Raw genomic sequence first — 16,840 nt, 5'->3', positions numbered from 1 at the left:
AATCGGTTATCCAGTATGCAAAGATTCAGCCCAAAGAGACTTTTAAAAGCACTTGTACATAAAAAAGCACCTGCACCTTTTGGCTTATAAGCAAAAAGAAAATATTAATTCCCAGCAATAACTGATCTGTGAATCATATTCTGTACCTTTAAAACTATTTTTTATATATATATATATATATGCACGCAACAGGTTTTACCAGCTAATAGACTTACTTACCAATATTCAGGCTAGATGGCATTGTGCTTTAGTTTCCACTGCCCTGTGCCATACTTTCTTTAAAGGGACTTAATTACATACCAACATTATTATTAAAATCACATGCTGCTTCTTTAACAATGTTCAAAAGGCAGAGTGCATTATGTTGAAAAGTTAGACAGAAAAACTGTATTCCTAAAACTTTGTGCTGTAAAGGATATTACAGGAAGCAAGATTTGTAGTATTAAAGAACAAAGCGCTTTCCATTTTCCTAAGCAATTAAAAGATAGGTATTTAACATGCATTACATTCTCATGAAGAGGATTTATGCTGCACACTAATGAAACAAATAGTTTCTTGAAGTGTTTTTCATACAGAACGTGAAAAGAAATCAGTCCTTCTGCAAATCTCCTGAATGATTGTGAAGGGTGATATCAGTCATATGAGTATAAATCCCATTGTTTCAGTGGGGTTATTCTGGAATTACATGAATAAGGCCAATATTAAAACAGAGCTTTGCTTGTGTTCTGTATGAAAAAAAGAAATCACACTTATTTAATAAACTTGTATACCTTTATGGGTAAAAAAATGCAACTTACCGTACTGAATGATATGTGTACTTTTATAACATTAAGCAGAAGGGGAAAAAACCACTAAACAGAAGGGAAAAACAAGAGCTTAGGAAAATAAGGTAGAAAGCACCCACCTTCCACATAGTTGTCTTCTGTAAGCACATAACAGGGAAGGAGAGAAAAGGAAAACATTCATTAAGCAGCATGCAGACTGGAACTTGCCATTGCATGTCTTCATCATGCAAGGCATCAAACACAACATGCAAGTGCTCCACTGCTACAATCCAGAGGGAAAAACAAAAGCACCAGGGAAGCAGTGTTTCCTCTATTTAACAAAATTCACGTGATATGAAATAAAACAATACTGTTTCCAAAGCGAAAAAATTGTACAGGATTTACTGCAGCTCGATTTACTGCAGCTCTTTGTAAGTTCAATTATTATTAGTCATTAATCAGAGATCTTCTTGTAAGACTTTTATAACTATATATTTTAAAGCCATCAGTCATTTGTGAAAGGGATTCTAAGTTAATTTGCTTCTATTTTCCCATTCTGAATATTCCTTACTGTCCTGTATGAAGCAGATTATTTTAAACAGATCGAACAAGATAACTTAAGTTTTAGAATATGCTGTGAAGATATTACCACAGGCAGCGTGGCTGACCCTGTACTCATTACTAAGGCACACACTCTGGACATTGGGTTAGATCTCCAAATCCCGTGTGGAAAAACTGTCACTTAAACTGGGTGGAATACCTCAGAATTGTAGGATTATGTCCCACAGCATTTGTCAGCATCAGAAACTTGCACATCTTAAAAAATCAATCACTACTTTGCCTGGTACAGCTAGCAAAAGCCACAGCAATCTCAGGCATGGGTTCTGCCCCCGGATTAGATCGAGGGGCATTTTACCCAAGTAAAGGCTCCTATTAACAAGCAATAATTTGGCCTTTCATCCCCAACCCAACATCAATATGGGGCACAGGAAAGAAGGTTCCCCCAAAGCCTACAAAGCGAGAGGGGACTAGGAATTGAGTGTCAGCTAATGAAGTGGACAGAATTTAAATTTAAGAAAGAGGCTCAGTGTCCTAGTACTCATGCTAGTCTCTACTAGTTCCTTCACTAGGTAGGTGATTTTGAGGGACTATGTCTCTGTTGCCCATTATGATTTTGACTGAGGAGAGGATAGGAGAGAGTACAAAGATATCTCAGGGGAAAGAGAAAATGGGAAAGGTAAAATAACAAAGGAAAAACAACACAGAAGTCAAGGAGATGGACTGTGCGAAACCAACAAAGAAATGGGGAAGGGTGACAACACAGCAGTCTGACTGCTTGGGAGATCTCTTCCTGCAATTTGTGCCGCCTCCGTCAACACTTCTTGGGGAGCGAGCCCTCAGAAGTAATTGTGAATTGAAGCCCAGTTCTCTCATTACAGGTCATTTCTCATGGAGTCTTCCTATAGGAAAATACCTTTTCATGTGACCATTAAGAAATGTGTTCTAAATTAATTTGGATATATCATAAACCAGGAGTCAATAAAACAAGTTACACAGAACTGGGCTCAATAATATCTCTTAAACATAGCAATTTCCTGCCAGAATGTGTCACTTTTCGTAATGAAAAGCCTTTATAAGTTAATGCCACAAAACACTGAAAAATCCCATCATAACTAGACAGTATTCCAATAAATAATTTGAAAAGTTTACCACTTCAAAAATAATAACTACTATAAACAATGAATACTAAGGGTTTAAGTCTCTCAGTTTTTAGTTGCAATACTCATAGGCCAGACCAGATAGTTATTTGGTGTAAGATATTATAAATTACCTTCTCCATGCACACATTCTAAATTTAGACTTCTAAAATCTCACTGCCTGAAATTTTAGTTTGTTATGAAAGTGCAAAGGGTACATACTGTTTCATGCATTTAGAAAAATAAGAGGCTGAAAAGAAAAAAATATGAAAAGCAGTATGCCTGGTGTGAGTAAATATCTGAAGATCAACAAATCGAATAAAGGTCACCGAGAAAATGAAAAACAACCAATTTCACAAGACAAAGATATTATGTTCTATATGCGGTGTAAATTATAGTGATATTTGGGCTATTAGAAACAGCTACTTATAGCTAAACTTTTCTGGAAGACCCTTCTTCCTTTAACTGCATATAGTAATTTCCTTTCTTTAGGTACAAAACCTCCCAAAACCCTCCCAAACTTAATAAAAAATAAATTATTTATTTCAGTTGTAGTATAACTTCAGGTTCCTTCATCTAGTCCTGGTTACCACAGTGTTGGTATATTTATTGCAATACCAATACTGCAATGACATCCTTTGTGGTGGCCATATTTAGCTTAACATGATTACTTAAAACCAACACATGAACTTGCCAAAAGGCCAGTTCTGTTGCTCATGATGCCAGAGTCAAAGGGAGAGTTCTGAAAATGACATCACAGGCACCATCAGATGGTTAAACTCATCTGGTTACAGGGTTTAGCATATTTTGTTTTATATCATGGGCCCTATTCTTAGCAGTGATTGGTATGTCTTTTTTGGTGACTGTCACATGAAAGATTTACACTAGCTGAGCAGCTTCCCCTAAATGTCTGATTGATTAAACTTTTAAGTGATAGTAAATTAAACTGTCAAAGCATTTTGAATTAAATAAAATTGAAAGTGTTGAATTCCTGCTCTGTGAATAAAACCATGTACATAGTCAAACCCCTATACATGAGTAACTGGCATGAAAATTCATTCCTCCTCATGTTTTTGTCATGGTAAGTTAAACCATCTTAAACAGTTTTGCAAACTAAGAAAAAAATTAGTTCAGCTTTTTAATGGTACTTTATGAGGTTTTTACATTAGATTAGCGTTGAGCACTATTATTTATTTAAGGTGTTTTTTTGAGATGGCTGATACATTTCCATATCACTAACACTTTGCCTGACACTCCTTATTCCTATTTTCTTGGCGTGGCCTATTCTTCTAAGCAGAGACTAAGAAGCCAGAAGACCCAAATTATAACTTTGCTTTTATTCATTTTGCTTACTCCCACCACTCTTAAAAAAATAATAAATAAAAGGAAACTGAAAGCCATGTATACTATCAACATCTTAATTTTGCAGTTTGGAGGGAACAAAATTTTCCTCATCTAAATCAGGAGTAACTGTATTTATGTCATTACAGTTGCACTGGTGTAAAATGTATGTACCTGCAGGAGAGTAAAGCCGTATTACACATTTCTGTCATTGCTGATGATTTAGCCACCCGTAGTCTGAATTTACCCACATTTACATCCATCCAACCTGGAGGACCTTACTGTTTGATGAGTAGCTCTGTTGGCATCAGTGGAACCAGAGGCTTTCAAGGCCCAAAGTGCTATCTCCTAGCTGCTGTAGGCATTGGCACAGAACGGCTCTCAGCCTTTTCTGCACCAGCTGGTCATACCAATGATTTTCACCAAAGCACAGCCCAGGTATGAGACAAGGGTCTAAAAGGGACTGTCAACGCAACAGCAGAGGAGCAGAATGGCCTTACAGCCTCCACTAGCAACCAGATGACTGCCCAGACAGGTAATTTTCTCTTCAGCACTCTGACTTCTAGTAGATATGAAAAGTCCTCTGTTTTCACATTGCACCGAGCTACTCACTTGAAGAACTAGACACATCTTCATCCACTGCAAATGCTTATTTCCTAGACCTTCCCCCAACCCCAACCAACAATGATACTAAATGCCACTGCTAATTTCTGTGTTAACAACCTAATTCCTTTGGCCAAATTCTGCTCTCAGCACTACTGGTGTAATCTGTTGACTGCACATATTGAGCCAAATATTCAGTTGATTTAAATCTGGCATGACACGGTTGAAATCAATAGAACTATACAACTTACACAGGCTGTGAAATTGGCTTATTATCTTCAGATGAATTGTCTCAGGCTGTCCCTACTGAGCTAAGAGCAGAATCTGCTCCATATTTTTTGCAGTAAATGCCCAACCAATTCTAATTATTTTAGCATATTACTATGGTTCAGTGATATAAAAATAGGAATCATGTTTTTACAGGATATTTTTACTAATTCAAGAATCATCTTAATATTTGGTGATGCTTCATTGAAACCTTGATTTTTTTAAAAAAATAAGTGACTGTTTATAACTTTTGTGGTTATTTCTGCCATTACATTTTTTTCTTCTGCCAGAATATTTACACCTTAGCCACACACAGAGCACAATATTTCTCCTGACAATTATATAAGAACAGTGTTTTCATGATAAACAGATGAACGAGTACATTAGTATTTTGAAGTTACAGAAATAGCATTCTAGAAATAACATAGTAAGAAGTAGCATATTAGAAGTGACATTTTTATAGGTATTTTTTTCCTCATCAAAGTTATAGTTCAAAATCACTTTGGCAACAATGAATGGTATAATATACAACAGACATAGTTTATGAAATTTCATAAGATATTCAGTAGTATGAGTAGTGGGGAAGTAGCCTGAAATAAAACTTATTTTTATGCAGGTGTCTTGCAATAAAAATGATGACTAGAAATTTAAGATGCGATATTTTAAGTTTGTTTTCCCAAAGAATAATGCATCAGTGTACTTCTCCATAAATTTATCTACTTAAAAATACTGTACTGGAAAATGTCATTTCAAGAGGCAGCTTATTCTATGGGACTGCACCCAGCATCTTTTGGATAGTGTAACTTAGCCTGTCTCATCAGTTTCTCAAATTATTAGAGAAATTGTTTTATTTTACATGTGGTTCAAAAGAAAATATTTGGAAAGGATATGAAAACATGAAATATGTTATAAAGCATGTTATAAAGCATGAAAAGTCATAGTCTAAATAATGATGAACTAAAGCAATACATTGGAAATCTATGGCTATTTGCATTGGTCTTCTCAAGTGCTGTGTACCTGATAAATTCCATTAGGATTATTTATATTTTTTTGAAATGTACTTCTGAAAACCACTCTAAATATTGATTGGAATTACTGACTGTAACTATGAATAATTAGAAATGCATTATAAAGATACCTAGTACAGAACTCTGATTCTGCTGCAACCTTCTGCTTGAATATTGAATGAATAGGGAAGCAGCATTTCCTACAGCTGGGCTTCATGGAACAAAATTTGGGATTCATCCGCAAAATCTTCAAATCCACCAGAATCTAGGGAAGAGGGCCCAGGAATTCCTACATTTCCACATGGCCCCATTAGGTCTGAAATTAATGTACAGCCTCTCCCAGACTCCGCACAACTTTGGGTGGACCCATTCAGAGGACTTTCCAGTGCAGTGGGTAGAGATATAACAGGGACTCCATTGATTATTTTTTTTTTTGTGGAAGGGAGAAATTTCAGAATAACAGGAGTTTGGTTCTGTTCTAGCTCTATTTTCTATCTACATCTCTCTGAAGATCCCTTCTTTTCTGGAATGCCCTGTACAAGACTCAGGAGAAAGGTACGATACTGTCAGGAGCATAGATGACCTGTCTTGACCAAAAATGAGGACGAGGCTTCCTGCCAAGTGAGCATCATTATAACACAATTAGATGTTTCTCCCAGTTTTGTACAAGATAAAGCCATCAGCCCAAATTCGGTACACCTCTGTAAATTCTACTAACATCTATGAATTTACTCTAGGTGAGGTCACCTTTTCTAGATAGTGCTATGTATTCCAAATGCATTGAGAATGAAATAATGACAAGATCATTTTAGTTAAGCTACTGTAGATGAGCTCCTAGTGTGAAGCAGCAACTAAGGGGGGCAGTGCAAGTCTTGAATGCATAGGCAAAGAAATAATGAACAGAAAGATAAAATGGCATTACTTTTTGTGGCATAACTAAAACCATTACTGTGTTGTTCCAGTGCTCATATATTTAAAAGGAAATAAAAAATGAAAGAATTTTCAGAAAAAAACTTTTCCCACAGTCATTCATGGCATTAAAAACCTAAGAAAACTCAGTAACCATGTCTTACAATGAAAGCCCTAAGATGCTCAATCTATTGAATATATCAAAGATGAGATGAAGAGGTGTCTTGAACCCAGTCTGTAACCATGAATGTCGGGAGAAAGATTCTTGATACCTGGAAGTCCTTTCAACCAGACAAATGCTGGGATTGAGAGTCAGAAAAGTTCAAACTGAAAATAAGATGAAAATTTTCAATAAAGATAAAATAAGCATTGGGAATACTGGGTAATTGTTCCCTGAAGTCTTAAGACAGAGCCTTTGTCTAGCAGAAACTGTATAGCAATCACTGCTTTTGGGCTGAATTGTAGGAATCACTGGGAGAAATTCTGCCTTTTGTCATTTAGGAGGTCAGGTTAATATTTTCATAGAAGTACATTCTGGACATAACTTGTACGAATCTATGAATTTTCTCTAGTCAAATGAGACTAGAAACCAAGCATAAAAAGCAGCAAATACTTTGACACCCTGTTAAACACAAAAATGTTCAAATAAATTGTTTTCTCAGAACCAATCTCTGCATCATTTGCACAAAGAGCTCACTGAGAAATGTTTCCCATGAAGAATTCAAATATAATGGGTGAAAAAAAATCATTCAGACAAATCATTACTATTGTTCCCAATGGGAAAATACCCCCACCTCCAATTTACTTCTACACCCTGTAATATTTTCTAATACCCTCTCCAGTTGTCTGCAGACAACAGAGTCAAAATCGAGACATAATTGAATCAATAGTCTTACTGAGGCAACAATTTTTTTGTGCTGTTTGATTCTTAAGCAGCTTTATCACTTTTTTATCATTTAACATCACAAGTGTCTCAAATGTGAAACCATTCAACATTGCTTTAGTTTAATGCTGTTAATCTATGATTATTTTATTGTTACACATTTTTAGATGTTGTACATCTGAATAAACTTGTGTTTCTTGAAGCCACAGTAGTTAATAAATAAGCACATCTTTGATACCCAAATCTCCTTTTTCTCAACTACTTCCTACAACAGACATTTTTGGGAAGTAACTTGTCCTCTTCTTTTAGTAATTTTTACCATACTTCTAAATAAACTTGGACTGACTCAGGGGAGAGATGATGATGTAGATATAAAAATGACTGCTTTTTAATTATATTACAATCCCAAGAAATTTGTCTTTGGCCTTATTTTGCCACTTCATTAAATTTAATCCTTTTCTCCAAAATGGTTCTGGCTAGTTTCAGATGTACTAAACTTCAGACCTGCTTGCAATATGTCAATGCTTTAAAGAAACTTCCATCAGTCACTGGGACAAATGTTCTTGCATATGTGTCATGGCTGCAGTAACCGCAACCAGGTATCAAAGGTGGAATCAAAGGTTTTTTAATAACTGACTTTAGTAATATTAATAATAGAGATAATGAAAGGAGAAATAAGTCATTTGGATAAGTGAAGGCTACTCAAAGAACCACACTCCCTCCCCTGTGTTTTAATTTCCATGTACAAGCAGAAAATGAAACACAGTGTAAATCTATGTATTTCACTCAGTAACCAGATATTCTTTAAGAATTGCTGCTCTTCTTCCATTTAGCCTCTGGTACTATTTCTCTGGATTGGAAACATTCAATTTCCATTGAAAATCTCCGGGATCTGTGCACTTTGATTTGTGCTTTTAGACCTCTTCCTTGTAATCACTAGAGGTCTTATTTCCTATCATGGAGAATGGATAAACTAACTAGAATTAAGAACTGACTGTATACGGTCCACTTTACGTAGCCTGTACATCTGACCGTAACTCCTCTTTTCTTCCTAGCATTATTATTATTCCTTTGGATTTTCTCCAATTTAGCCCTGCTGGATACATGGCATGAAAATATACATTCAGGATATTCCTATCAAAACATTTCATACAGAATTAACTACTCTGGCTGGCAGAGAGTAATGGCAAGAACAGAGTATGTTCTATAAAAGTGATGCAGGGTGACACAGGTATTTCTATTTTAAGAATATCTGTTTTGAAATTAATTAAAAAAATCATAAAATAACTTATTTCAACAACTTCTTTAAGAAACAGTTGTGAAATGAAGAATAGAGATTTTTCAGAATTATTCGTGCTTGTTTTGGTGTACATGAGAGTAGAAACTAGCCCAGTAAATCTGATTCCTTGTTGCGCTGTGCTTTGTGTAGTCAATTATGTCTATGCAAGAGGCTGCAAAATCAGGCCCCAGTTACTATCAGAAGAAATCAAATCCCCGTCCAACCATCCTTTCAGCAAAACTGGTCTGTTAGACCCATTAATACAATAGAATTAGCTGAGCCGATAGTGGGTAAAAATGCTGTGCAGTGGTTGAATGGCAGAAGTAATTTTCCAACTGGATGGCAGCTTTACAGAGGTGATGATCCAGTGCATAACACTCAAAGGAGGAGAGGTCACATTTTTTGTCCATGAGAAGGATATTGGTTTTAGACAATGCTTCCTACAAGTTTTCTACTGGTTTTGTATTGTATGGTGAACTGGCAGGTATCTACACTTTCACAATCTCTGCTGTGTAAATATAGTATTTCTCCTTCATAATACTTACGAAAGGGTGATGACATATAACTGCCCATCTGAGATATTCACTCAGGCCCTGACTCTGTAGCTGAATTTGTGCCTTCCCAGACTAGTACTACACGAAAATTAACAGGCCTGCATGCAAAGCTAGCCATATTTTTGTATTCGCATGCTGTCTTTATACAGAAGTGAGGAATGTTTGTGTGCTATCAGTGATGCTATGACTTTAACACAGGTGGCTGAAGACAATTTGGTATGAAGTGTTCTTGAGAGTTAGCAGCTAAAAATGTAGAAGACGCACTGTACACAATTAAAAATAGAGTAACTATTCAAAATCACTTTGTTGTATAGTTCTTTTGCTAGTCACTATTGAATTTTTTTGGCTACTACAAAGATTCATTTTGTGGATGTGAACTGAGCTGCACGTGCCTTTGGAACCCTTTAGAATGGTACAGAACAAACTATCTGCTCATTTAAATGGGAAATTCCTCTGAAGTGAGTGGAGCTGTACTCTGGAAGTCAGCATGCTGTAACTGAGTGTTTAATTTGACATCAAATTAAAATTTAATCACAGCTATCTGTGACTGTGAGTGAACAAAATAGATATCTTTATTTTTTTTTAAAGAACTGAACTTAATTTTCTCTTTTACTAGTCTACAATCATTTCAGTGCTAATGCTGAATGTTATTCTGACTAATTAGTAGTTATAGATAATGACAATGAAACTAATTACAAGAAATTTTACAATTTAAAAAATCATCATTTCTTCACTTAAAATCTGGTCATTATTAGCTGAAGTAAGAATTGATATATTTTTTATTTCCTCCATAGATTTTACAGGAACTGAGCAACGATATGGTTTTTTGTAGCCATGTGAATGCCTGGAATGAGCTCCCAGGTGTACAGAGTACTTGCACACATGGTAATCAGGAAACAAATGCTTTAGAACAATTCTTGATTTTCATTAATCACTTTGATATGAATTGGTTAAGCGGTTATTTACTTGGCATAAGAATATATATTGTAACTTTTATAAGGCTACTAAATGATGTAAAAAACTTGAAGGCATTAGTTTAGAATGGGTTAAAAAGGTGGCTCCTGACAAGGAGATACTGTACCTGATGTGCTTTTGCAAAACCCTGATTGTATGTATATTATGGCTAGCTACATTCATTTTTCATCTATGGCTATTCCTATCTCAGAACTGCACAATTAAAATTTCTAGTCGTAGTAAATATTTCAAGACAGTCACATTTTGGGGATGTCTATAAAATGAACCCAAACAAAGTTAGAGCTAGTTGTCTTCCTAAAAGTTTAATCAATATCACAGAATCACAGAATCACAGAATCACAGAATGGTTGGGGTAGAAAAGACCTCTGGACATCTTCTGCTGCAACCTCCCTGCTCAAGCAGAGCCACGTAGAGCTGATTGCCCAGGACTGTGACCAGATGGCTTTTGAATAGCTCCGATGCTGGAGACTCCACAACCTCTCTGGGCAAGCTGTGCCAGTGCTCGGTCACCCTTACAGTAAAAAGTGTTTCCTGATGAAAGCATCTCCTGTGTTTCAGTTTGTGCCCATTGCCTCTGGTCCTGTCACTGGGCACCACTGAAGAGAGCCTGGCTCCATCCTCTAGGCACCCTCCCTTCAGGTTTTTATATACATTGACATGACCTGCCCTGAGCTTTCTCTTTTCCAGGCAAAACAGTCCCAGCTCTCTCAGCTGGCACTCTCATAGGAGAGATGCTCCAGTCCCTTCATCATCTTAGTGGACCTTGATTGGACTCTCTCCAGTATGTCCATGTTTCTCTTGCACTGAGAAGCCCAGAACTGGACACAGTACTCCAGGCTTGGCTGTATCAGTGCTGAGTAAAGGGGAAGTATCACCTCCCTTGACCTGCTGGCAATGCTTTGGTTCAATGAAGCCCAGGATACCATTAGACTTCTTTGCCCCAAGGGCATATTGTTGGCTCATGGTCAGTTTGGTGTCCCCCAGGACCCTTAGGTCCTTTTCTGCAAAGCTGCTTTCCAGCTGGGTGTCCCCCAGCATATATGGGTGCATGTGGTTGTTCCGCCATTTCTTCTTGTTGAAATTCATGAGGTTGCTGTCAGCCCATCTCACCACCCTGCCAAGGTCCCTCTGGATGGCAGCATGACCTTCTGGTGTATCAGCCACTCCTCCCTTACTGAGGGTACACTCTGCCCCATAATCCAGAACATTAATGAAGATGTTAAACAGGATCAGATCCAGTATTAACCCCTGGGGTACACAGCTAGTCGCTGGCCTTCAAGTAGATTTTATGCCACTGATCATCACCCTCTGGGCTGGCCATTCAGTTTTCAAGCCACCTCACTGCCTGCTCATCCAGCGTGTACATCAGCAGCTTCTCTATGAGGATCTTATGGGAGACGGTGTCAAAGGCAGACAACATACAGTGCTCTGCTCTCATCTACCAGGTCAGTCAATTAATCATAGAAGTTGGCCAAGCATGACTTACCTTTGGTGAAGCCATGCTGATTTCTCCTGATGATTTTCTCATTCTTAATGTGCCTGGAAGTGGTTTCCAGGATTAGCTGTTCCAACATGTTCCCAGCAGTTGTGGTGAGTCTGATCAGCCTGTAGTTCCCTGGTCCTCCTTCTTGCCCTTCTTGAAGATGGGAGTGACATCTGCATTCTTCCAGTCTTTGGGTACTTCTCCCAGCTACCATGTTTGATCAAAGATTATCAAGAGTGGCCTTGTAATGACATCTGACAGCTCCCTCAGCATTTGTGGGTGCAGCCCATCAGGCCCCATGGACTTATGTATGCCCAGTTTGCGTAAGTATTCCCTGACCCAATCCTCTTCCACCAAGGGCACATCTTCCTTGCTCCAGCCTTTCCCCTTTGTCTCTGGGAACTGGGATTCCTGAAGTTTAGTCTTGCTAGTAAAGGGTGAGGCAAAGAAGGCATTCAGTACCTCAGCCTCTTCCATGTCCTGTGTCAGCAGGTCCCCCGTCTTGTTGACAATGGGTCCACAGTTTCCCTGGTCTTTCTTTTGTCAGTAACGTACTTATAGTTGCCCTTCTTCTTGTCTTTGACATGCCTGGACAGATTAAGTTCCATTTGGGCTTTGGCTTTCCTAACTTCATTCCTGGATGCTCAGACAATGTTTCTGTATTCTTCCCAGGCTACCTGTCCTTGCTTCCATGCCTTGTATGCTTCCTTTTTGTGTATGGGTTTGGCTAGCAGCTCTTTGTTCATCCACCCAGGCCTGCCTGACTTTGTATTTGTTGGGATGGAACTCTCTTTGAGATGATCCATAAATATTAACCGGCTTTCTTGGACCCTCTTCTCTCCAGGGCCTTATCCCATGGGACTTTTCTGAGCAGATCTTTGAAGAGGCCAAACTCAGCTCTCCTGAAGGCAAGTATTGTGAGCCTGCTTCTCACCCTCCTCCGTGCCCTCAGGATCCTGAACTCCACCATGGTCACTGCAGTCGAGGCTGCCTTGATCTTCACATCCCCAATGAGGTCCTCCTTGTTGGTGTATGAGGTCCAGCAGACTGCCTCTCCTCATTGGCTCTGGTATCATTTGGAGGAGGAATCTATCATTGACGCACTTCAGGAGCCTCCTGGATTGCTTATATCCTGATATGTTGTCCCTTCAGCAGATATCAGAGTGGTTGAAGTCCCCCATGAGAACCAGGGCCTGTGAATGTGAAGCTCCTTCTATCTGTCTGTAGAAGGCCTCATCCACTTGTTCTTCCTGGTCAATTGGACTATAGCAGATACCCACTATATTGTCATCTTTGACAGTTCTTGAAGATGTCCATATTACCTTTGTTCCTTTCTGAAACAAATTACTTGGATATATATTCTGATGCTAATCTTTAATCAGTTTACATTTTTTTCTAAACCTACATTACCATCAGTGTAGGCCATGTGGAGATTATTTTTTGTATAGTTATGCCGTGATATATAATACATAATGATGAATTATGATATAAATCATCTATCATAATACATCAGCACAGTAGCAAGTTGCTGATAAAAAAGTGGTAAAGCATCTTTCCTATGGTCAGGTCTTCTACAGAAAATTGGTCAGAATGACAAAGAAGTTGGCATCAAGAAAAATCAACACAAGATTCTTTAGTGGAGAACTATTCCTGGGCTAAAACTTTATCAGAACCAATTATAATAATTGCTCATGAAAAGTTGTCTCTGTGGTGTATTGCCCTGTAGCACATATTAAGGGGACAGTAGGGAATATTGTAATGACCTTTCATGGGACTGAGTCAAATAGAAATTTAGAAGGAAATTAATGAAAACATATAAATGTAGAGCTATAGAAGAAAATATCTGAGGAGACATAAATATTATTGCTTGAGTAATATGAAAAAATAAATCCATTAAAATGTGTTCTGAATGTATTTCTTAGATAGCATTCTTTTGAGGTTACACCTTAAGCATGATATGAAATGGTATTTCTTATATTATTAAAACAAAATTTTAATAATAATTGGACTAAGCAAACTGTCCTAGAGGGGAAATCCTTCTCTGTAAGGTAAATCCCAGTGAATAACAGAAATCTTGTTTGATTGTTGGCCCATTATTGAAATGAGCACACAAAACACCTGCTTCCTAGTTTTTATTCATGACAAGGAGGAATAATTCTGAGGTTCCCAAAGTGGAAAAACTCCTACATCTAAGCCATAATTAAAATTTCTCCCTGGCAGAGTATTTACGCCATTAGGCAATTCACAGAATTATAATCATGAAAGCAAGGATCGTGTATCATATAACCTATGATGTACTTAATCAAGTTAACAAAACACCCAAACAAACCACAAACATTTCTTGCATATTTTTTTTTCAATCACATTTTCAGAATAAAGAAATAACCTGAGCAACTAACCATCTACTAAGAGAGAAACTCATATTTGAACGAGGTGGAATTGTTATGATTATATACTGAATACATAGACTACATAAGCATATGCACATTCATTCATGTAATAATAATACCTTATGCAATGTAAAGTGTATATAAAGGTAATGAATACAGCCAACATAGTGAACAATAATGATGTGCTATGGTCCAATTATTAATATATACAGAAACCAAACCAGAAGCAATCTTCACACTGAACTTAAGAAAAAAAAAATTACTTTACTAACACAAAACTCCTCCAAAATGACATATCATGCCAAGGGACAGAAATAGATAACACTGAACTTCAGAAGTCTGCTTACAATTCAACAAAACAAAGACTAATGCATATGAAGATGCTTATGAACTTGAAAAAGCAATATCAATTAATAGGATTTTGAATTTGTTGTATGTTCTTTTGTTTAAAGAAAATATTTCAAGGAACTGCTGTTCTGTAATTATAGTTTGTTTCAAAACAAAATTATAAGAACTGTACAAAAGCCACTAACAACATAACTCAATTTATTTTCAATTACAAAGCCTCTTTATATAGCAAGTTAAAAAGTGCTTGATACATTTTTTTCATTCTGCTTTTTACAGCTTATAGCAAATGCCTTCTTGCTTTAAGAAATGTATACTTATTCCAAAAATGTCTGTTATGAAGAACATCTAATGCTCATAAATCATTTGCTTCTTAGAAAAAGAAAAAAATTCAAAGCACATTTCCCCAAACATGCTTGTAATGCATGTAAAACAGCCACCTCATTTTATTTCCATTAAACCAAATCAACTCTCCTTCCCCCAAAGCCATTTGTCTCCAAAAGTAGGTTAGAATATCAAGGTCTCAAGTGTTTTTCTTTTATCTCTTTGAATGTACCTCTTAACATTCAATATTGACAACTATCTTTTTTTATCCAATCTGCATTATTAGTGAGTTATCACTGTTTTCTGTAGTGGGCCAAATTTTTAAAATACACCACCTTCTGGTTAGGACATTGGCATAACCTTTAAACAACTCTGCTGTTATTACTCTCTTACATCTTGTATGAATGATACCTGCATGAATTTAAAAGACATGTAAAAGATGTAACCTAACAAATACTACGATCAAATTATATAAAAAGGACATGTCCTTTATGTAATATCCTACATTACATGCTTTTTCTGTCTTCAGTAACAAGTAGTCTGATGAGAAGTGTAAAATTTAAGTAATCAAAACAAGTAAAGTTCTAGTAAAAAAATAAGCGGAATATTAAAACTGGGCAGGAATAGTTCTTATGACATACAATGGGATCTTCTTTAGAACCCATTCAGATGGATAGAAATCTTTTCATTAATTTATACAGCTTGGATAAAACCTGGATCGCTCCTTGATTTGCATCATTTATCTGCTGTGCTGCTACTTGGCATCTGCAACTCCCATTGAGATCTCATGGTGAATCATTGGAACATGATGAGTTCATGAGTCCCCTCTTTCTGCCAGGGAAGCATTTCTAATCAATAGCTTTTAGTGTAATGGAAGTTACCACAATGCTTTCAAGACCTGGGTTTATGCTATAGCTAAAATGAGCTTAGTGCCATCTCTAGTGCATAGCTGTTGCTTCACCAAGCTGCATATTATACATTAGGTCATGGTTGTTTGTCCAAACCGGTATTTTATAAGATGAAATAAAAGGAACACAGAAAATGTTGATACTATCACTGGAAAATCATTTTCATATGTTTTATTTGTGAATGCCTACATACCCACACATTTAGATATGAATTGTGATAGTAAAGTTATTGAAACAGGTCAAATACATTTTTCATCTAAATTGATTTGAGGGAGTATGCAACGAGAAAGTGCAGATTCTGACAGAAGATACGGTTATGTAAATCTCCACTGAGACAAGAGAGCTACTTCAATGATATGCGGACTGGTGTAAGTCCCTTATAACAGAAGTTTAAATCTCTGGTTGAAAACTTCATAAATACATTTTAAATTGGAATTCTTCTCTTAGAATTGCATCATTCAATTACATACACTTTGGAGCATAAAAAGAGGAGAAAGGCGTTTAGAAAAAAGATCTCATTCAAGTGTTGGCTATTTTTTTTCTCATTTGTCAAAATATTGTAAAAAATAGCTATAGTCACAATCATTAAAGAACATAAGTCAAATCCAGTGAAGAGTGGAGTACAGATTTAATTTGGGTAGAAACAACACATGCCTTCTAAGTCCCAGCTTCTCCAGAAACTGAAGAAGAGTGTTCACACATGCTGGAAGAAAACAGTGGTGGGTACAAAGGAAAACTGAAATTCACCATGTAGCACTAACAGCAGCTATGGTTCTCTGAAATTAGATAAAAGTCCCACTGGAAATTTCAGGTCAATAGGAATTTTTAACTGGATTACAGGATTGGGCCCTAAAGGCTGAAGATTGCATAGAGAGCTTAGTCATCTTTGTGCAACAATGACACATATTTTGGTATCATTTACATATAAAAATGATCCCACTCACTTATGTAAATTGGATATTCCCTCCTGGAATTTGGTAGTTTTCTTAGCAAATATAAGAACTATATGCAAATGAAAGAAGAAGAAGAAGAAGAAGAAGAAGAAGAAGAAGAAGAAAAGGAAGCAGAAGAAAAACAACAGGAACAATGGAAAAAGAAGAATTAAAAAAAA

General features: G+C 36.8%; 1 protein-coding gene across 4 annotated transcripts in view; it reads right to left on the bottom strand.

Moving 5' to 3' along the window:
* Positions 1-16,840, bottom strand: part of NRXN1 (neurexin 1) — a 718,668-nt gene that overhangs the window by 636,155 nt on the left and 65,673 nt on the right. Inside the window, exon 3 of one of the 4 annotated variants that reach the window (XM_075042422.1) lies at positions 905-922. The exons of the other annotated variants lie outside the window; for them this stretch is intronic. Coding sequence (XP_074898523.1) covers positions 905-922 — 18 coding nt within the window. The remainder of the gene's footprint in view (positions 1-904; positions 923-16,840) is intronic. 4 annotated transcript variants of the gene reach the window in all.

Source organism: Buteo buteo, chromosome 12 (genome assembly GCF_964188355.1).
Source record: "Buteo buteo chromosome 12, bButBut1.hap1.1, whole genome shotgun sequence".
Taxonomy (NCBI): domain Eukaryota; kingdom Metazoa; phylum Chordata; class Aves; order Accipitriformes; family Accipitridae; genus Buteo; species Buteo buteo.
This window is presented reverse-complemented; position numbering and strand designations above follow the sequence as displayed.